Raw genomic sequence first — 23596 nt, forward strand, 5'->3', positions numbered from 1 at the left:
TTGAATATCTGCTTTGTGAGCTCTTCAGCTCATTCCTGTTCGGAAAGTTCATCACTGAACGGGCACACAGATTCCTTGGCTCGCGACATCCCCCTGGGGCCCCTGCGAGACCCATAATTGCCCGCCTGTTAAATTATTGGGACCGAGACTCCATCCTCCGATAAACCTACGTTTTTCACAGACCTGAAAACCGCCCTAACATTTACCAAACAGCTGCAGAAGTCCCTCCCGCGGAGTCGCCGTACTGTATCCGAGGACAGTTGCACCAGTGATAATGACTGATCTCTGCACACTCTGATCTATGTTATACAGTCACTTTGCACTCAAACTAAGACTCTGCCTCACTGAATTTCATGTTCCTAACTACGCATACAGTTATCATATGTTACTTCATCACTACTCCCCTCTGTGTCCTTAAACGTTCGGCCACCCTGCCTAAATGGCACGTTGGTAGCTGGCTGAGCCCTCGCACCCAAAGGGATAACTCCCACTTCGATCCACTTTTCTCAAAGTTGGTGGTTCCGTGGGTGGTGGTCCAAAGCTCAACCTAATTGGGGGTTAGAGTGGGAGGGGGGTTGTGGGGCTCTTCTTGAGGGGTCTATATGAGACACCCTGACTCCTGGGTTCCGTTATATTGTTATTTCTGTATTGGTTTAGGCATGGCACTTACCGCATTTGCTAGGCAGCGCTTTGTCCTCTTCGACACAGGGCACCTCATCTTGACTACTGCTCACAGACACCGTATCATTGATTCACTTCAGACTGACCCATGACTGACACAACTTTCCTGACCTGGAACATTAGAGGCATGAATGATCATCGCAAGGCACGCCTCATAAATTCATACCTTAGCAGACACAATGTGGACATGTGTTTCCTTCAAGAGACACACCTTCTCCCCCCCAATGCATCCAAATTGTGCTTGCGGCACTGGGGTGAAGCTTTTACTGCATTCCACTCTAACTAGGCAAGTGGCGTCACCATTCTCTTTCGGAAGGACCTTCCTTGGCACATCACACAGTCTTTCAATGACACAGAGGGCAGGTATGTGATATTAGCAGGTGCACTTTTCAGCTAGCCGGTGATTCTTGCGGTGCTGTATGGGCTAAACACTGACGATCCTCAATTCTACACCCAAGTATGGAACATTATTTCCTCCATTGGCTCCCTCCTGCTGACATGGGGAGGCGATTTCAACATCGATCCCATGAGGACTCTAGATCGCTCAGGTGCTCGCATACATCACCCCTAGGCCACGGCCACCCTACGCACTATCTTCGAAGACAACTGCCTGCTTGATGCATGGGGCCACACCCACGCAGACACACGTGAGGGCACTTGCATGTCCAACACGCACGGCTCCTGGTCCCGTATTGACTTATGGCTCATTACCTGCAACGTCGCGTCCTGGACCATCTGAGTAGACCACCTGGCCCGCACCTTATCAGATCACGCCCCAATATGCTTGTGCTTGTGTTTCCCACTCCCCCTTTGCCGTATGTTTGCATGGCGTCTGCCTCCCAACGTGCTGCGGGAAGCGGCATTTCGAGAAGAAATCCGGGGAGCTATTGCTGAATTTGTTTAGCATAACGCCGGCTCGGTAGAATCACCCTCGACCCTCTGGGAAGCCTTTAAGGTTGTGATTCGGGGGGAATGCATTGCAAGACAATCAGGGGTTCTTAAATCCATTAGGGGAACTCTTGAGCACCTGAAGGCAGACATTAAATTGCTTGATCAACATCAGGCTCAAGACCCAAACCTTGCCACCCTTGCTGACATCAGAACTAAACTTTCCGAATACCACGCTGAAGCTTGTTGGAAAGTGGCTTTCCTAGGCAAAGAACTTCGAGCCCATCAATACAGGGAGAGCGACCGCCCTGGTAAACGCTTGCAAACCTATTGAGGAAGCCCCATGCCTCCTCATACATCACGAGGCTCAGCAATGGGGCTGCCGTAAGGACTGCGTCCCCGGGCGACATCATTGCTAGTGTCTCTGCTTTCTATTTTCAACTATACACTACCGGCAATGCGACTCCCCGTGAACTCCTAGATCAATACTTTGAGTCGATCGAGCTTCTGTGGCTTGGCAAAGAGCATCGTAAATACTTGGATGATCTACTCACCACTGAAGAGATAAACAAGGTAATTGCAGAGTTCCCGGACGATAAAGCACGTGAATCCAAAGGGCTTACACCCACATTCTATAAAGAATACACGCTTCTTCTCATTCCCCATCTAACCGAGCTGTACCAGGAATACCTCACCCTTGGCAGATTTCCCCCCTCACTGCTCAAGGCTATGTTTACTCTCCTCCTCAAACCGGACAAATACCCCGAAAGCTGCGACTCATATTGCCCTCTATCGTTGATTAACAAGGACAACAAGATATATGCTAAATTACTGGCTAACCCGGTTCTCCCCCTCATGCCCCTGATAGCTCGCCCTGACCAGTCAGGGTTCATTCCAGGTTGTACCACATCTCATAACCTGCACACTATTTTTCCATGATCCACCAGATCAACCCCGCCTTGCCCGAGTTGGCAGCCCTGCTGGATGCCACCAAGGCCTTCGATGCGTTGGAATGGCCCTTTCTCTTCTATCTTTTAAACCGGCTGGGCTTTAGTCAGGGCTTCATCCAGAAGATCCAACTTCTTTATACTCTCCTGTCGACGCACCAGGCAGGGTTTCCCTCTCTCTCCTATGCTCTTCGCCATTGCCATGGAACCTCTTGCAGCGTGCTTACTTCAACACCATACCCAGTGGGGCATCGGCTTCTCAACCCGCAGCCTTGCGATCTACGTGTAAGTAGACGATGTTACGTTATATATTTGTGAGCCGCAAGTAAATTTAGCCCCTATGACAAGGGAGGTGATACGATTTGGCTGCTACTCCGGGGTGCAGGTCAATTGGTGTAAATTCGTCCCCTTTACCCTCACTGACGCAACACTGCCCTTTTGCATTGAATACCCGTTCATATGGGCCACGGGCTCCACTAGATACCTTGGCATCTGGCTGAGCAGAGACCTTGACAAGCTGTGGAAGTCAAATTTCGGCAAAGCGATAGAGTGGCTTGAAACTAAAATACCAGCATGGCCAAAACTCCCTCTCTCGCTAGCTGGACGTATCGCAATCTCCAAAATGATTGTGCTCCCTAAATTTTTATACCTGTTTTTAAATATCCGATTCCATTAAACTCACAATTTTTAAAAAAGATTATGCTCCAACCTGATTACACTAATCTGGGCTGGTCGCCAATCCTGTATCGCACATGACGTCCTTACATTCCCTCTCTCCTATGGCGGCTTGGGGGCCCCTGACCTCAAACTCTATGCACTCTGTGCTCAAGCCAGTTTCCTTCACTTCTAGCTCCACCCAATGCCCTTTTCAACCTCATGTGGTGGTCGAGACTTACCTTGCTTCTCCTTGGCAATTACGGACGGCATTGTTACTACTTGGGATGGGCTCCGCAAATACTCCCGGGATTTATTTGCACCCTCAATTCATCTTAACAACCCCTCCTTCCTTCCACTAAAAACAACCACCATGGCACACCGGGAACCTGGACATCAGTACTTACACCAACCTCTACCCCAATAACAGCTTTCTCTCTCTTCCTGAGAGCGCAACACCACCTGACAAATTGCTCTACTACCAAATTAGAGCTACCTGTAAAAACACCAACCATGCAGTTCCACTTGCTCCCCAGCCTAATGCCGCGCTGGAGTACACACACTCTGCCACATCCCCACGTAAACTTGTTACACAACTCTATGCACATTCACTAGCGGCCTCCCTCATTGACACGGAGTGAGCCCGCAACACATGGGGGTCTGACCTAGTTGACGACCTCTCACCAGCACAGTGCAGTACTACTGCAACCAAACTAAACGACTCTCCCCTAATTACCGGCTGCGACTTATTCACTTAAAAATTTTACACCAACTCTACCACACTCCGACTCCACAACACAAGATGGGACTGACTGATAGCAGCAGATGTGCGTGCTGCGCGACTCCAGACGTGACTTTCACACATTTGGCTTGGTCATGCCCCAAAGTTACAGACTTTTGGCAGGAAGTATGCACAATCATTAGCGGTATAACCACGGAACACATTGCACAGACCCACTCCTTTGCCTACTGGACTATGTCAGGGATGTGACGAACGTCAACCGCAAACTAATCGCAATGCTGCTAGTTTTGGCCAAGTGGTGACTGGCAATACACTGGGTACGCAAACCCATGCCGCAACCCAAGCATTGGCTGTCAGACGCGTCTTACTGCCAGACGCACCTGAGTGAATACTGGGACCTGATACCCACGACTAACACACTACTTGACATATGGGGCCCTTTGATCTCCTACCTACACCAAACAGCTAATTCTGGGGAGCCCTCCTACGGGTCACCCACCCCCAGCACCCTGATCACTAACGCCGGCCCTGTCAGAACTAACTCATAACGCTCTACTAGACACTTGTACGCAGAGCACACCATTCGGTCACACATCTTCTCATTAGTGAAGTGTTGTCATGCAATCTGTTCGGTTATCATCTGCTGTAGTTATCTACATATGTTATAAAGATGTCAAGTTGTACAATGAGTGCATAAGTGTATCATGCCTTAAGTTCAATAAAGGTTTTTGAAAACTTAAAAAAAAAAAGACATTCTTAGGAAACTCGATATTTAGTTAATTGTGATGATCTTAAAGATTCTGCAGTTAATGTTTTCGATATCAGATTATATTTTATCAATTCTATAAGCAGCAAGGGACAGATGTACCACCTTTAGAAATTGCGACTTGCAAATTGTGCCAAATTGCGAGTCGTAATTTGCGAGTCACAATTTCCAATGTTCAACAGTGTCTGAGGCACTGTTTGCGATTCCCAATGGGGTCACACATTGCATGCCTCATGAATATTAATAAGGCTGTCGCAATTTGCGACCCCATTGGGAATGGCTAGCACTCCCAGGGATGGTGGCCTGCTGGGGTCAGCAGACCTCCATGTCTGGGACTGCTTTTAAATAAAGCATTCGGGGTGCATTTAAAAAAGAAAAATGTAACTTTTCATTTTCATTTTTTAAGGGCAGGCAGTGGTCCCTGGGACCACTGCCTGCCCTTATAAAATGTTTGTGCATGCATTCCCAAAGGGGAAGGGGTCCCTGGGGACCCCTTCCCGTTTGTGAGTGCTCTAACACCCTTCGGAGAAGGGTGGTAAACTGCAAGTGTTTTGCAACCGCAATTGCGTTCACAAAACATTCTTACATGGCTTTTGGAGTCGCTATTAGAAAGGGAATGCATCTTCCTAATAGTGTGTCGCTAAACCCTATTTTGCAAGACGCAAATTGTTTGCGATTCGCAAAATAGGGTTAGTACATCGTCCACTGGTTTTTGCATGCGCAAACGGGTCTAAAACCCATTTGCGCATGCAAAAATCCGTCGTACATCTGGCCCCAAATCCTATAACCTCACTGTATGCCAGATTGGATAAACAGAGGTTATAGATATGGGGTGGAACTCTCCTTCGTGCTATCTGTTGCAATGCTATTATAACAATTAAATTAGAGTAATTGCACATTCAAAAATAATGAGTTAAATTACATATGTAAAGAACAAAAGATTTTTGCTTTCTAGGGCCATCAATTCATATTCAAAGAACGTTTTTGCAATCTATTACCAAAAAAGAGACTATTCATGCAGAAATTGAAATATATTCTGTGTCCCTGAAATGTATTCTATTTACGGAAAATGTGGTGCTTAGTGTTATAATCACATTCATTTTACTGCCTATTCATTTACTCCACCAGAAAAGAAATGCTACATGGAGTCGTATATCAGTGACACCTTGGAGATGGACTTTGAGCTGTTGGATGGAGGTGGTCATGAAAGTGAGAGCAGCAGGGGTAGCACAAGGAACAAACCTATGTCTTGCCAGTCAACAGTCACCCATGGAGGCTCTCATACTTCAGGCATCGAGCCAGACTCGAGGCACAGGTTGTCAGTGGAGATGTCTGTGGATGAGCCCTTTAGAAATGAGCCCATGCATCGTACAGATAAATCCTGCAGCTCATCCATCAGCCATGGAAGTTCGGGCATTGTAAACTTCAGCCAATGGCAAGCTGATGGTGACTCTCTCGAAAATGGTAAGGGTGTAAACCGTTTGTATATGATCAGGTCAGGGGATGGAAATGTAATTCTCAACTACCAAAATCAAATTATACGCTGTATTAATGTAGTAAGTGCCCAAAATAGTGACTGCAGGTAGAATTTACTTAGAATCATTTGCCTATTCCATTACACTCTCCTTTGCAAACACCTTTCATTCCCAACCCATGCAAACATATCTGCTACCTTCTTGCATGACCAGATAAATGCACCTTTGGATCTAAATGTTTGTGAAGTCAAGGAACACAGGAGAAGATCCCACCTGCAGATTTTTGCAATATCCCTTACACTTCCACTACTTAAAAAACTGAAACAAGTGTTGTTACATTTTAGACCATTTAATTTTGTATTTATTTAAAGATTTATAAGGCGCACAACTACCCAACAGGGTTTCCCGACTCTGGGCAGGACAACGCACAAACCGAGGTTGCAGATAGTTGAAACAGAGGAATTATACTTGGTTATAAAGAAAGGTCTTTAGCTTTTTACAGAAGGCTAAAAGCGACTGACAGATCCTAAGTTCCAAAAGAAGGGAATTCCACAGTTTAGGTCCAAGGTAGGAAAACAAGCAGCTTCTCATATGAGTAAGCCGAACGCTGAGAACAGATAAAAAGAAAGAGGCTGGCCGATCTGAACTGTCGGGTGGGTAGGTAAGCTTTGACCAGGCTTTGTATGTACGAGGGTACCAAGCCATGTTTAGCTTGAAACATGTAACATAGAGCCTTGAACTCAATGCACTTGTTCACCTTCAGCCAGTGATGTTGATGAAGCAGAGGTGAAACAGAGGCGTGTCGAGGCAACCGAAAAAGAAGGCGGGCAGCCACATTTTGAATGAGCTGTAGACGGCGAACGGAGGCCTTATCTGCGCCCAAGTACAATACATTGCCATAGTCAAGTCTGGAAATCACCAATGCCTGCAATACGGTTCTTTGGGCTACGGGTGGAATTAAACCAAAGGATTTTTTTTTAGCCGCTTGAGAACCGCAAAGCAAGTTGTGGTGACTCCAGACACTTGGGCACTAAGAGAGAGATTGTTCTCAATAGTAAAGCCCAAGTTCTTAACCTTAGGGACTGGAGCAGGTAGAGGTCCCTAAGTGTCAGGCCAATGGCTAACTCTCCAGAGTCCAGGATTGTTTCATGATAATACCAAAAACCTTTCTTGATTTTCTGTAAAGATTTTCTCACTCAAAAGATCCTTTTTAACTGCCCAATACTTTGAGGTACATTTTGCATAACTATTACTCAGTTTTAATCATATTAATCATTTCTGCAAGACCCCTCCACATACCTTCATTGCAATTACACAAACTGGAAAAGCATTCCAAATCTATTGCATTCAAAACCTTATATTTATCACCCAAATGCCACCAAAAGTGATACTACATAATGGTGTTACCATAAACGTCACTTCATCTGAACTTTGCTGAAGTTAATACACATTAATCTAAAGAAAAGTCAGTATTGAGCTCATTAGTTAAGGTTAGTATAAAATCCTATTTAAGATTCCGATCTCTTTCTTTTTTTTTAAACACTATTTATAATTTTGGTTCTGCACATGAACATAACGCAAGTAATAATACACAATGAGCAGCTTTAGGTTATATGTCCAGCAATACATGGATCATAGCAGTAAGGTGGATCAGCCAGAGTCTGAGGTGGTAGCCGGGATGGCGACAAAACATAAGCCTGGCAGTGTGAACTAATTCTTGGGTGGTGATGGAGTGAATACCCCCCCGGTGCAGTCACATTTCATACATGTTTTTATGCTAGCCATGAAGGGTCAAATTTGTGCAATCTGTCTTGTACAATTGCCGAGAGCTTCTCAATGGCAATTATATTACACATTTTTCCCCACTACATATGCAAAGTGGGGCTAATTAATTGAATATAGACCTGAGCAAGTGTGATATGAGTTTGCCCATGGGCGTGGTGAGCAGAAACACTTTGTTTTCCCAAGAGTCTCTGAGGAGCACCACCAGTGGTTTTAATAATAATGTAATGCCCATTATGTACTTGATATGTGATACAAATTTCTTCCAATATGAGTGGACCTGCGGGCATGCCCACCACATATGGAAGAAAGTGCCCCTTTCCCCACAATCTTTCCAGCATAACTCTGGGTCTCTGTTCATTTTCATTTAGGAAAATGGGGCATAGGTATCATCAGGGTAATAGTTTGTAAGCATTTTCTTTGTAGTGGATGCTAATAGATGATTTAAAAGCTATTTGCCATATTCTTCCCCAGTTGTCACCCAAGATCATTCTTTATAAGTCTTTCCAAAGTTTAAACATATTATGTTTAGGTTTTTATGACATTCTAAAAAGGTTCTTCGAATCCATGTGATCCCTTTTACAAACTTGTTTGTTTGCGAATAAGGTCTCCAATGGTTTATTTCCCTGCCAGCAAGTAGGGACACCTTTTTTGATCTGGCCCAGTGTAGGAGCTGGAGCAATTGCAAGTGATCTGTCCAGCTCGCAGCTGGTCGTTTGTCTCTTGTGAGGAGTGTCCCCCTTGTCACCAAGTCACCCAACAACGGAGGATTATGTGCATACCACGTACTGAATCTGATGTCGTAAAGATCTGATAGGAAGTCTGAGTTAGGCACTATGGGGATCAGAGGTGATAAATGCATGGCGGAACCCTCCCATCATGCTATCTGTTGAAATACTCAAGTACGATGCCACTGCGTGTGAGTTGTGTGGGGATGCCGCCACACCATTGAAGGAAGCCATGGTAGTAAACGCAAGGGTATGGGGGAAAGCCTTGTTTGATATGTAGCCATCCCTTATTCCCTTCATCGAGGATCAATTCTAGGGTTGGGCACATTTGTGCCGCTTGGACATACTTTTTGATAATAGGAAAGCCTAGCTATCCCTCTGCAGTGGCTTTAAGTAGTTTTGCTTTGGGGACCTGGAGGGCCTGTTTTCCCAGACAAAGGATAGCATTTTTTCTGTATGGGGTCTATGATTGAGCTGTGTAGGCACAGAGGTAGTACCTGAATGCTATACAGGAGTCTAGGTAAGAAGTTCATCTTAAAGCAATTCTAGGAAAGAAGTTCATCTCAAAGAAGTTTTTTCGCCCTAACCAGAATAACGGCACTTCCACATCAATATAAATCATTAAAGAGGGTCTGTAGCAAGGGTGGAATGTTTGACTGGTAGAGGGGGTGATTTTTGTGGAAGATAAATGCCCAAATATTTGATGGTGCTCAGTGTCTCTGTGAACCTTTTGCTTTCTAAAATTTCCTGAGCTCCCTGGCAATCGCCCACGACTTCCATGCCACTGGATTTTGAAAATGTATTTTAAAGCCTGATACCTTGGTGGAAAATGGAAGCTCTTCCTTGAGAGCAGGAATGGATATGGCAGGGCTAGTCAAGAAGCATAGGATGTTGATGGTGGCATAGAGAGCTATCATGAATTCTTGATTAGCATCTGTCACCCCCCTTATATTCTGATTGTTCAGAATTGTGTGGGCCAGGGGTCTCATAGACAGTGCAAACACCAGTGGCAACAGTGGGTGCCTTGTGTCGTGGAGAGTTTAGATGAGTATATACCATTCACCTTCATATGTGTGTTGGGTCTTCTGTAGCTCGCTAAAAGCCAACATATCATTTTAGGGCCAAGTGGAACCCACTCTAGGAATTTGGAGGTACACGACCACTTATCCCAATTGAAGGCCTTCTCTGCATTTAGTGAGAGGACCATCAGTTGTCTAGTGTGTTTTGCTGTCTCAGTAAGGGTAATTGCCAATCTAGCATTGTCTCGCACATGCTGGTTTCGGATGAAGCCACATTGCTGTAGGGAAACTAGTTTGGGCCAAATAGTGTGAAATCCATGTACTAGCACCAATGTGACTATCTTCTTGTCTATGTTCAATAAGGCCGTGGGCCCGTAAGAGGAGCAGGCAAATGGATTCTTATCCGGTCTTAGTTAGCTGTGATCCTAGCATGGTATTGGAAACTCCAAAGTTTAGAACACAATTGAAAACCTTTGCTAAAGGTGCAGCGGAGATGGGTGGTAAAGGTTTTAAAGAACAAGACCAGAAAGCTGTCCAGGCCTGGCACCTTCCGTTGAGGTACTCGCTTGGAGTTCTGCAGATGTTTAATTTCAGTAGATTTTTTATTAAAATTTTGTCTTTTTCTCCCCAAAACCCATGACATATCACATATAACATAACACATACATAAAAGAATTAACAATTAACATGCACTCTGCGTCGCTAGTTGCTACAGGGATGCCCACTCTGGCTATGTAGGTTGAGTTACAAATAGCCTATTTTGGCTATCTTCCACCCACTGTCCTCTTATGGTTCATAGAAGCACAGAGAGGGACAGGGGGGCCTGAGCAGAGAGAGAGAGGATGGGGTAGAATGAGAGTTAGCGTCTTTACTATTGTCTAATGTGGGTTGCTATCCGGGTAGGGCTGCTGGGCTTATTCAGGGCGGATCATACGGGTCTAGGTATTTGTCCAGGGTTGCCCACATTCTCCTGTCGGGCTGTCTCCATGGTGAATCACTTAAGGCACTGTATCCGCTCCCCTAAGGTATGTCACCCAGTTGAGCCATGCTTTAAACTTAGCCTTGCAGGTGTCTTTCCAGTTATTGAGTACCATTTTTATTCCTGCTGTTAGAAGGAGGTCGAGTAGGTCTCTGTCATGTTCGGAGTCTGTATCTGTCCTAATGAATGCAGTTACTAGGGTGGCAAACTTGGTTTTAAGGGTACAATGTAGCATATTGTTTAAGAAGGCAAAAATCTTCTCCCAGAATGCCTTGACTTTTGGGCAGTAGTATATGAGATGGGCCAGGTCCCCCTTTCCATTGTTGCAGTTCCAGCACTGTTCATTGGGGTTCAGTCCCAGGGACGCCAAACGCGCTGGGGTCCAGTAGATTTTGTGTAGTGTCCAGAACTTTGACTGTGCTAGTACCGGGGATATTTTGCTTTGTGTGGGGGAGGACCATAGTTTCTAGATCTCATTTTCGTTAAGTGAGTCCCCAAGCTGGGACTCCCAGTATTTGCGTTTCTTTTCATTGATTTTTGTTGGGCTGGACCTTAGTAGTCTGTAGAGATGTGATACCTGATGGGCTAATTTATTAAGGTTGGACATATACTGGAAGATTGATGGCTTGGTAGTGGAAAGTTTCGCTTTGGTCAGTGCAGTTTTGATTTTTAGAAAAGTATATAGTTCTATATCTGGTAGATTATGTTTGTTTTTTAGCGTAAGGAAAGTGATGGGAATCCCTCCAACTTCAAATTGTATACGGTGGGAGATCCCTGTTTTCCCCCATGAGTCGATCGAGAGCGGCTTGCCCCTGTATTTTATCTTAGCGTTTGCCCACAGAGATTCCCATTTCGAGTTTTTTATACTGTGTTCCATCTTTTGGTCCACCTTCAGCAGAGCGTTCCTGGCTTTTTTGACTATTGGGTTTGTTGTTAGTGAATGTTTGCTGGCTGTTAGCAGGGGTAGTTCTGCAGATGTAATATCTGATTCCATGGGAGTGCAATCCTCACCGTTTAGTAAGCATTTGAAAGGCCTAAAGTAAGCCTCATGAGCATCTGGGTGAAGACGAGGGTCGGTGAAGTGTGTCATGGAAGTCTAAGTGGTCATGGTGTCTTTTTTGCCAGTGTGAATAGTGCCCAGATCACTTTGGATTGTAGGAAGAAAGTTTTGTGTGTGTTTTTGTCACAGTTTGTATGACAATTGTCTTTTGGCCTTATCTCATTTCTCATATTATAGATGTTGTATATAATGGAGTTACTTTGCTGTTTCACGCATTACTAGTTGTTCAAGTTCGCCCCTCATTTTCCTTAACGCTCTATATGTTCTGAGTGAAGTATCTAATTTGTGTTGGACTTCAAGGTCTTTCAATTCTATTTCTAATTCATGCTTTTTTTTAGTTTTTCCAGGTGCTTGAAGTGTGCTGTGTGAGATATTAATTAATCCCATATAACAGGTTTCGCTGTATCCCAAATGTTGCTCCAACAGACCTCTTCAGTGTAATTCTGCTGAAAGTAGTGCTTTATTACAGCACATATTTTCTCTCGCACTAGCAGGTCTCATAGGGCAACCTCGCTAATTACCCAAGGTTTGGGAAGGTGTGGCTGCTGCACTCTGGGGACAAAAACCATGCATACAACTGCATGGTGCAATAAGATCTTTTAATTAATGCCCGTGGGAACTATTACCTGACACAGATCTCACAGGACTAGGAAAAACTCTATGCGGATATATGACCACTGTACATGGAAATAAAAAGTATAATCTCTTTCTCCCTGGTGCTGCTACTGCCAAGCGTAAATCAGATCAAGTTCTGCTATACCCTGGAGTACAGGGGCAGGACGTCTGGGACAAGTATATCATAGTGAAGAACGCTCAGCCATTGTGTTTAGGATAGCATTAAAATTCCCACCTAATATTATGTGCACTTTGGTGAAGCGTGCCAGTTTGGGCATGAAGCCAGCTCTCTTCATAGGATGCATAGAGGGGAAAAAGCATGACAGTGAAAGTCCCAAGCTTTCCCTGCATCCATAAGCACGACTTCCATGCCACTGGATTTTGAAAATGTATTTTAAAGCCTGATACCTTGGTGGAAAATGGAAGCTCTTCCTTGAGAGCAGGAATGGATATGGCAGGGCTAGTCAAGAAGCATAGGATGTTGATGGTGGCATAGAGAGCTATCATGAATTCTTGATTAGCATCTGTCACCCCCCTTATATTCTGATTGTTCAGAATTGTGTGGGCCAGGGGTCTCATAGACAGTGCAAACACCAGTGGCAACAGTGGGTGCCTTGTGTCGTGGAGAGTTTAGATGAGTATATACCATTCACCTTCATATGTGTGTTGGGTCTTCTGTAGCTCGCTAAAAGCCAACATATCATTTTAGGGCCAAGTGGAACCCACTCTAGGAATTTGGAGGTACACGACCACTTATCCCAATTGAAGGCCTTCTCTGCATTTAGTGAGAGGACCATCAGTTGTCTAGTGTGTTTTGCTGTCTCAGTAAGGGTAATTGCCAATCTAGCATTGTCTTGCACATGCTGGTTTCGGATGAAGCCACATTGCTGTAGGGAAACTAGTTTGGGCCAAATAGTGTGAAATCCATGTACTAGCACCAATGTGACTATCTTCTTGTCTATGTTCAATAAGGCCGTGGGCCCGTAAGAGGAGCAGGCAAATGGATTCTTATCCGGTCTTAGTTAGCTGTGATCCTAGCATGGTATTGGAAACTCCAAAGTTTAGAACACAATTGAAAACCTTTGCTAAAGGTGCAGCGTAGATGGGTGGTAAAGGTTTTAAAGAACAAGACCAGAAAGCTGTCCAGGCCTGGCACCTTCCGTCGAGGTACTCGCTTGGAGTTCTGCAGATGTTTAATTTCAGTAGATTTTTTATTAAAATTTTGTCTTTTTCTCCCCAAAACCCATGACATATCACATATAACATAACACATACATAAAAGAATTAACAATTAACATGCACTCTGCGTCGCTAGTTGCTACAGGGATGCCCACTCTGGCTATGTAGGTTGAGTTACAAATAGCCTATTTTGGCTATCTTCCACCCACTGTCCTCTTATGGTTCATAGAAGCACAGAGAGGGACAGGGGGGCCTGAGCAGAGAGAGAGAGGATGGGGTAGAATGAGAGTTAGCGTCTTTACTATTGTCTAATGTGGGTTGCTATCCGGGTAGGGCTGCTGGGCTTATTCAGGGCGGATCATACGGGTCTAGGTATTTGTCCAGGGTTGCCCACATTCTCCTGTCGGGCTGTCTCCATGGTGAATCACTTAAGGCACTGTATCCGCTCCCCTAAGGTATGTCACCCAGTTGAGCCATGCTTTAAACTTAGCCTTGCAGGTGTCTTTCCAGTTATTGAGTACCATTTTTATTCCTGCTGTTAGAAGGAGGTCGAGTAGGTCTCTGTCATGTTCGGAGTCTGTATCTGTCCTAATGAATGCAGTTACTAGGGTGGCAAACTTGGTTTTAAGGGTACAATGTAGCATATTGTTTAAGAAGGCAAAAATCTTCTCCCAGAATGCCTTGACTTTTGGGCAGTAGTATATGAGATGGGCCAGGTCCCCCTTTCCATTGTTGCAGTTCCAGCACTGTTCATTGGGGTTCAGTCCCAGGGACGCCAAACGCGCTGGGGTCCAGTAGATTTTGTGTAGTGTCCAGAACTTTGACTGTGCTAGTACCGGGGATATTTTGCTTTGTGTGGGGGAGGACCATAGTTTCTGGATCTCATTTTCGTTAAGTGAGTCCCCAAGCTGGGACTCCCAGTATTTGCGTTTCTTTTCATTGATTTTTGTTGGGCTGGACCTTAGTAGTCTGTAGAGATGTGATACCTGATGGCCTAATTTATTAAGGTTGGACATATACTGGAAGATTGATGGCTTGGTAGTGGAAAGTTTCGCTTTGGTCAGTGCAGTTTTGATTTTTAGAAAAGTATATAGTTCTATATCTGGTAGATTATGTTTGTTTTTTAGCGTAAGGAAAGTGATGGGAATCCCTCCCTCTTCAAATTGTATACGGTGGGAGATCCCTGTTTTCCCCCATGAGTCGATCGAGAGCGGCTTGCCCCTGTATTTTATCTTAGCGTTTGCCCACAGAGATTCCCATTTCGAGTTTTTTATACTGTGTTCCATCTTTTGGTCCACCTTCAGCAGAGCGTTCCTGGCTTTTTTGACTATTGGGTTTGTTGTTAGTGAATGTTTGTTGGCTGTTATCAGGGGTAGTTCTGCAGATGTAATATCTGATTCCATGGGAGTGCAATCCTCACCGTTTAGTAAGCATTTGAAAGGCCTAAAGTAAGCCTCATGAGCATCTGGGTGAAGACGAGGGTCGGTGAAGTGTGTCATGGAAGTCTAAGTGGTCATGGTGTCTTTTTTGCCAGTGTGAATAGTGCCCAGATCACTTTGGATTGTAGGAAGAAAGTTTTGTGTGTGTTTTTGTCACAGTTTGTATGACAATTGTCTTTTGGCCTTATCTCATTTCTCATATTATAGATGTTGTATATAATGGAGTTACTTTGCTGTTTCACGCATTACTAGTTGTTCAAGTTCGCCCCTCATTTTCCTTAACGCTCTATATGTTCTGAGTGAAGTATCTAATTTGTGTTGGACTTCAAGGTCTTTCAATTCTATTTCTAATTCATGCTTTTTTTTAGTTTTTCCAGGTGCTTGAAGTGTGCTGTGTGAGATATTAATTAATCCCATATAACAGCTTTCGCTGTATCCCAAATGTTGCTCCAACAGACCTCTTCAGTGTAATTCTGCTGAAAGTAGTGCTTTATTACAGCACATATTTTCTCTCGCACTAGCAGGTCTCATAGGGCAACCTCGCTAATTACCCAAGGTTTGGGAAGGGGTGGCTGCTGCACTCTGGGGACAAAAACCATGCATACAACTGCATGGTGCAATAAGATCTTTTAATTAATGCCCGTGGGAACTATTACCTGACACAGATCTCACAGGACTAGGAAAAACTCTATGCGGATATATGACCACTGTACATGGAAATAAAAAGTATAATCTCTTTCTCCCTGGTGCTGCTACTGCCAAGCGTAAATCAGATCAAGTTCTGCTATACCCTGGAGTACAGGGGCAGGACGTCTGGGACAAGTATATCATAGTGAAGAACGCTCAGCCATTGTGTTTAGGATAGCATTAAAATTCCCACCTAATATTATGTGCACTTTGGTGAAGCGTGCCAGTTTGGGCATGAAGCCAGCTCTCTTCATAGGATGCATAGAGGGGAAAAAGCATGACAGTGAAAGTCCCAAGCTTTCCCTGCATCCATAAGCATATGCCCTCCCTGTCTTGATGTTTGGATGCTAGATTAAAATGTATAATCCCCGCCACTGCAAGATCCCTACCTCCCCTTTGTTTTAGACATGTGTGTGGCAAGAAATTGAGTTGGAACCAAAAGGACTTCAAGCCTTGTACATCTCTACTCAACAAATGGGTCTCTTGTAGAATTTTGAAATCAACCTATTTCACCTTTAGCCACTGTAGCTACGCACCCGTGTTACTATTGTCAGCTGGGACATGTCCTTCTCTGATGGCGTTCCTTCCCCTTCCCAATCGAAAGTGAGGCCAGGACGGGTTGAATGAAAGAGGCTAGAAGCATGGGAAGTGCCCAGCAGACGCATTCTGAAATTAGCTCAGCAGTTCGAGAGCAGATCTGTGTGATGACCAGGGAAACCATGTGCCGAAAAAATAAGGTAACAATACAACTTCATGCAGTATCATGATCCGGAATGTTGTTGTGTAACATTCGAAGAATAAAAAGTTCATGCCAGGAAAACCAGTTCACCAAAATGTGGTCATTCGTTCTCAGGTGCAGTGTTGAGCGACCTCCGGAACAAAGTTCAAGTGCTCCTGTAGTTAGCCAATGTAAAGCTCTCCGACTCAATCCACTTGTGAGTGTTGTTGAAGTAAACAATGTTTCAAGACTTAGAAGGTCTGATAGCAGCACGGAAGAGATATTCTCAAGAGGCTGCCCTCAGGTTGACCGGTGTTGTTTAGTGTAGAGGATCAGCCATGGCCTCTGGTCAGTCCTCATCCAAGAAGGAGGCCCACTTCTCTGTCCTGTAAGTGTTTCATACATCTACGCTCTTTGTGGGTATTATTTGATTTGGGAGTACGTAGAGTTCCCCAACCATCCTCGGGGGCAGGCAAAATGGACACTGACTGGGTGGCTTGATCATCAGTGAGGCCCAGGAGTCCTTGGACTTCCTATACTTCTTTCACTACGTGTGATGTGCCTTTGTAACTGAAGTGGAAGGAGAGCCCCAGACGTATGGATGTTTTCTTGGAATCGCGTGCTGTGACCTCTTTAAAGTGCTGAGTGCAAGATTATGGGATGAGACATCTTGAAAGATATAGTGTGTGTCACCTTTGAATAATAATGGTTCTTGCTTTTGTGCTGCAGCCAAGATGGCTTCCTTTTCTTTGAAGAAGTGAACCTTCATAAGTATATCCGGGGCCGGCTACAATTGCTGTTGGAGGGCAAAAAAGACACGTGGTCTAACTGTACGGTCTTTAAGGTTGTGTCTTGCCGGGTCTGTTTGAAAAATGCATGCATTTAGGTCAGAAGGTCTTTGTTAGCAATCTCAGATGGGATGCCCCTGATGCAGATAAAATTACTCCAGGATAAGTTTTTTTATGTCATCTGTCTTGTCTGTGACATTGCTTTGGCATGTTTTGAGAGGGCACAGCAGACGTAACATCCCGTCTTGCAATTAGGAACTGGAGGCAAGGTCATTTTCGACCTGGTCTAGGCATGTTTCAGTTCATTGGAAGCGGTGATTCAGGTCCAAAATCGCTTTACTTATGTCTTGCTTCCATGAGAATATCTCTTTTCGGAATTCTAGCAAGAGGACCTGGATATCGCCTTTCGTGGTCGGCCTGCAAAATAGGATCTGCAGCAATCTCCTGAGTATGGTGGCCGCTTAGAATAGAGGCCTCTGATGAAGGTTGTTTCTCCTCAATGAAGATGTAGCGTCTCATGGATAGAGGTGGTTTTAGGCACTTTCGCTTTTGAGGATATCATGGGTGTGGACTACAATAAGTATACAAACAATAATGGACAAAATTCTTGAACTAATCTCAGCCAGCTATAATCACTCGGGTCGCATTACACTCCTTCGTTATTTTGCACACTATGCCACCTCAGTTAGGACCCAGCTTTATGCAAATCAATGTTGACCGTGCTCCAACGGGAACAGTCCAGCCCAAACTGCCAGGCAAGATCTTCCCTTAACTGGAACACAAATAACCGAGGGCTGGTTTTGCCCTAGTTATGGCAAAACAGCCAGGTATAGCTTAGTTCCAGTGACACAGTGTGCACAAGACCCGTGTCTGGGCACACCCATCCCAATTAGGGTGACATACTAAAGTATACAAAAAGTAATGGCTCTGGGTCACATCCCAGCCCCTCATTATTTTGCACACTATGCCGCGTCAGTGGGACGAATATGCCCAGATGTGTGTTCTGTGTACATTGCGTCACTGGAATCAAGCAATAGAATCTGTGGCTCTCCCTGACTTCCGGCCTCCCTCCCATTGCACTTACCTCCTTAGGGGTGAGGCCAGTCAGGTGTGTTTTGTTCCATCTGTCTAAGCAGCTGGGTACTCAGGCGGGGCAGTGCGCCACTGAGTTTTGCTTTTGGCTCATCCACACGTCACTGTGCAGGTACGATCCTGGCGACCATCTCAAGGGGGGGATTGGTGGGGGGCGCCAGAACCATTTCCAATTCGCTCCTGCAGTTCAGTTGCCATGCGCTCTGGATGGCTTCCCCTTTCCCCGAGTCCTTCACGGAATAAAAATTGAGGTCATGGCTCTCCCACCCCGGGAGAGCAGTGAATTAATGAATCAGTGGGGACACCGGATAGGAGCTCAGACAAGGTGCCCCCCCTGGCTATGCCCTCCATTAAAATCTCATTCTACAGAGTACGAGTAGTTTATGTTTAAGGATTTCGCTATATCTTCTAAACTTTTAACAATAATTTCTTCCAATCTTTGTATCTTTTGGATCTCAGTTAAATCTTGAATGTTATGTGTGCTTCCCTCTAAGGGAGTAGAAGTGGTCTGTGATTTTGATAGTATTATTTCATTTTTTTGGTTTATCTTTTGAATTGTTACGTTATGCGCTCGGATACTACAAGAGTGTCCTGGCGCGAGCCTTGAGAAATGGTAGAAGGCCAGCTTAGTTGAAAAGGAGTGTTTTCAGTTTTTTTTTTTTTTTTTTTCAAAAGAGCGGGGTCTTGAATTCTACATAGGTCAAGCAGTAGGTAGTTCCAGGCCAGGGCGACTTTCACACTAAGTGAACTGCCTCCCAATCTCTGTAATCGAAAACGGGGAACCATGGATAGGAGATGTGTGAAGAACGGCGTGGTCTGGGTGGAACGTAAAAATAAAAGCATTTTTTGGAGATAGATTGGACCCTAGGCGTGAGGAACACGATGAGCTATTACAAAGGATTTGAATTTCACCCGTTCGGCTATGGGCACCCAGTGCAGCACTCTCAAATGTTGTCTCACACTGCTTCTACCAGGGATGTCCAGTAGAAGCCTGGCTGTCACATTCTGAACTACCTGTTACCTGTTCAGCAGATAGCCTGGAGTGCCGACATAAAGAGCGGTGGCATAATCTATCCGAGATAGAACAAGGGCCCGAGTGACCGTTTCCCTTGCCGCACTAGGAAGGAGGGGAAAAAACTTCCTGAGAGTTTTTAAAAATCCAAAGCATGTCCCAGCCAACTTCTTGATCTGAGTTGAGAAGGTGAGTTTCTCCTCAAACCAAATCCCCACGTTTTTAATGGGTTGGCCTGTAGATGATGGCAAAGCTGAGCCGGACGGCCAAAGGGTTTCTCTGAAGTGGGAGGAAAACTTCCCGATGTGAAGGATTTCCGATTTCTCTTTGTTACACTTAAGTTGTGAGGAAGACAGCCAGTGGAAAACTGTAGTCAGGCATTTCTGAGCGGCGTCTATAGCATCCGCATTTTTACTCCAGGTGAACAGAAGCTGCGTATCATCAGCGTAAGCAATTATTTTTGCACCCAAGTTCTCTGCCAATTGAACTAGGGGAGTAACATAAATATTAAAAAGGAGAGGGCTCAGGGAGGAACCCAGTGGGACCCCTGTAGTCACTCTCTGAGGAGAGAAAGAAGCTGGGGGAGCCAGACATGTTGCGTTCGGTCCTCCAAGAAAGATTTAAGCCAGCCCCAAGCTGAGCCAGAGATGCCAATCTCAGTCAGTTGGCTCAACAGCAGTGAATGGGGAACCGCGTTGAATGACGCTGAGAGGTCAATTAAAATCAGGGCTGCCTTCCCACTGGCATCCAGGCAATCACAGATAGCCGCAGAGACTTTAACCAAGGCCATTCTGTACTATAATTGGCCCTGAAACCCGATTGAGCTGGATGGAGCAGGCCTGAGCATTCCATGAACTCAGTCAACTGCCTGGTCACTACTTTTTCACACACCTTGGCCATACTAGGCAAGAGGAAAATAGGGCGGTAGTTCCCAGGACACATAGGATCAAGAGAGGGCTTTTTCAAAAGAGGCAGGATCTTAGCCTGCTTCCAAGTCGTCGGGACACATGCCTTCTGAAGGGACATATTAGTAAGCCTGTTGACTTCAGGATTGACAGTTTCCGCAACGGCAGCCAGACGTCTGGCAGCACAGGGGTCTGATGGTGAGCCTGATTTCAGGCTTTTAAGGATTCTAAGGGAGCTGGGTAAATCAATGGGGGCAAAGGCGACTAGGGCTTGAGGGAGGGGAGCAGGTGGAACTCTTGATGCCAGGGGGATAGCTGTATCTCTACTGCAGGAGGAAAAAGACGCCTCAATAATGCAGATTTTCTCTATGAAAAAACTAGAAAGGTGTTTACACTAGGTGTTACAAGCGGGAAGTATGCTCGATTGTGCCATGGGAGTCAGGAAACTCTGGACAATGGAGAAAATCTCCTTAGAGTTATTCCTGGCAGCATCAATGCGAGTCGAATAATATGCCCCTTTGGCGTGAACTATGGCAGTGTAGTAGATTTTTTGTTTTCTTCTCAGTCCAAGTTTAGCCCCTGGATAGTAGTCCTTCCACCAGACCCGTTCCAGTTTTTTGCACTCCTGTTTGAGTTCCCGAAGGACCGGTGAAACCATGGTTTAGAAGGAGACTCTCTGGAGGACCTGTGGTATGAGGCTGGGGAAATGTGTCCAACGGTGCTAGCGATCCAATTGGTGAATTGAGTTAACCCTCCTTCAAAATCATCAAAGGAGTTGGGCCTGGATGCAGCCACCGCCTGGCTAAAAGCGAACGGGTCAATTCTAGCAGAGATTGAATCACGCTTGGGTTGTGTCCAGAAGTTCACAGCTGGTGTAACCCAAGAAAAGTAGGGCAGGAGATGATCGGACCAAGAGACTGGAGTGGGGGCCTCGTCCTGAATGTGGAAATTAGAACAAATAGGGTCCAGAACATGACCCCCTGAATGTGTCGGTAGGTCAACCCATTGGGTGAGCTGGGCGACATTGAGATGTATTTAAGAGCTCTAAGGTATCTTTCGTAGATACCTGGTCAAGGAGAATATTCAGTTACCCAAGAACAATAAATTTGGAAAAGTGGAGCCCGGGGAGGTATAGCATCCCCCAGTGCCTTGAGAAAAGCCCCAGCCGGGCCGGGGTGTCTGTAGATCAGGGAGCCACCTAATGTAAAGTGAGCTGAGATGTTGATACTAAAATCAAGTGCTTCACAATCCCCCCTCATGTAGACTCACCCCGTTGCAGAACCCACTTGTACCTATGGATAATAGCCACCCCTCCCCCTCTCCATGTTTTCCAGTCAAGCCTAGAAATCTTATAGCCATCCGAGATAGCCAGCCTCACCGTAGGGTTTGAGAATTCATCTAGCCATGTCTCGGTGATAAACAAAAGATCGACTGGTTTATCTACCAAAAGATCAAAGACATCCTGATGAAGTGAGCGTGTGTTAATTAGAGCCGCCTGAATTAGAGGGTCTTGCAGATCTCTGCTAGTAGCAATACTAGGGGGGGGGGAATCAACGCCACCAATATTCAATTTAAAACCACAATTAGGGCAAATTGAGCTGATACATTCTAGCACATCCCATCTACTAATGTAAGGGCAGTTGAAAGAGATGCACCTTCAATCCAAAATAATCAATATGGTTCTGCTGGAGCAAACATAATCAATAATAGCATTTCAGATTCTGCAAGACTACAATCTCATAAATAGTAAACCATAAATACCGTCCCTGGCTCTTTACCCTCTGTCTATCTCATGTGTTTTATGCATCTCCTGTTCCTGTTTAGTCTCTCAGACTTTATTCATCCTCCTTTTTTCCTTCCAATGTCTTGGTTTTTGTTTTCAAGATTTCTTTTTGTTTACACAAATTATTTTCTGTTAATGTCATCCTTTTTATATCCCTTGAAAGTGAGACTTTTGTTTGTGACAGGTACGGTAGTAGTGCTAGATGATGCCTCACTAACTGTCATAAAGCTAATAATTTAAGTTCTTAATTCCCTCACAGGGCTCTCGTGTAAAGGTGTTCTGTCGCAATTCTTCTCATTGTTAAATCAAAATTTTCAATCTGACTTAATACGCTGTGTTATGAAGTCTTTTTCATCTATTTCTTACATTTGAAGATCTTAAGATTCAGAGACATGAAAAATATACTTTATTTTATAGTATTTTTCATCTCTGAAAACATTAAATCTTTAGCGATAGAGATGATATACAGAATATGGGGAAACAAAATTATTATGGTAAAGTCTTCAAGAAAAAAGTTTGATTGCTTAGAATGGCTCAGTGGATTGACAATACTTAATAACAAACATAAGAATTTGGAATAAGTGATTGCAAACAGAGAGAAATCTCATTATTAGAGTGAGAAATATTTCTAGCAAGAGGTAAAGTACACAGTAGGCTATAGAGAAAGGAAATATGATTTAATGGAGTAATAAATGCAATCACTGCTCACACCAAATGTCAATCAAGAAATATACTGTATGAAGAGTTACTAATAACCAAGAGTCTTTGCAGTCAGGATAGAGAGTATTGGGAATAATTTAAAACATCATAGATAAAAGATTCAATCAAAAGGGATACCACCCAATCTGATACAAAAATCGTTCAACAGGTGTAATACTGTCACTAGACCATAATTATTTTAAAACTTAGACAAATTAGGAAAATTAAAGAGGAAACCAACAAGTAAAGTAAGATTCATAGCAAAATACAACAGTGAAAGTTTGCTTTCCTATACCTTAGTCAGGCTACCGATAGTATTTAAACAAATAAGACAAAAACATATGTCTGGAAAGCTTGTATTTAAATGTGGTAAGTGTGTTTACTGTCAGTATGTTAAAGAGAAATGGACTGAATTATGAGATGCTAACTGTCAAAAGAAATACACCATTAAATATTTTAGTAATTCTGATTCGACACACTTCATACTTCTTTTCTATGCAAGATATGTATGCATAAGAACTATACGCTGGGTCAACTGTACATCTGTTAAAAGAATGATTCAAAAATTATCTGAGTAAATTTTAAAAAAATTAAAAAAATGAGAGAAAGTGTATTTTCTGCAACAGGAGACCCCCTTTGTTACATAATATTAATCCAAATCTTAAAGCCTAAACACGCATCTGAGTTGTGTCTCATTACAGTTCGTAAAAGCAGTCATTCACACTTGTATCCTCCCACCTTGCTACACCTCACCTCAGTTGCCTTAACTGCAACATTCCAATCCCCATTGTCGATTTGGATCACCATGCTGGATTTCACCAATCCAGTGTCGCCATGCTGATTTGAACTGGGCTCCAGTGGCCTGCTTTTGCAGCTCCATTTTCCTCATGGTGCTCTAGTAGTCACTGGGTCCTTAGTTGTTTCATCATCTGTTGACTCCCATGGGAAGCCAAGGGGA

At 44.4% G+C, this 23596-nt stretch overlaps 1 protein-coding gene across 1 annotated transcript in view; it reads left to right on the forward strand.

The window, feature by feature from the left end:
• FRMD1 (FERM domain containing 1) overlaps window positions 1-23596 on the forward strand; it is a 574048-nt gene that overhangs the window by 469091 nt on the left and 81361 nt on the right. Inside the window, exon 10 of the mRNA XM_085611901.1 lies at window positions 5807-6142. Within this exon, the coding sequence (XP_085468027.1) occupies window positions 5807-6142 (336 nt within the window). The remainder of the gene's footprint in view (window positions 1-5806; window positions 6143-23596) is intronic.

This window comes from Triturus cristatus, chromosome 6 (genome assembly GCF_964204655.1).
Source record: "Triturus cristatus chromosome 6, aTriCri1.1, whole genome shotgun sequence".
Lineage (NCBI taxonomy): Eukaryota > Metazoa > Chordata > Amphibia > Caudata > Salamandridae > Triturus > Triturus cristatus.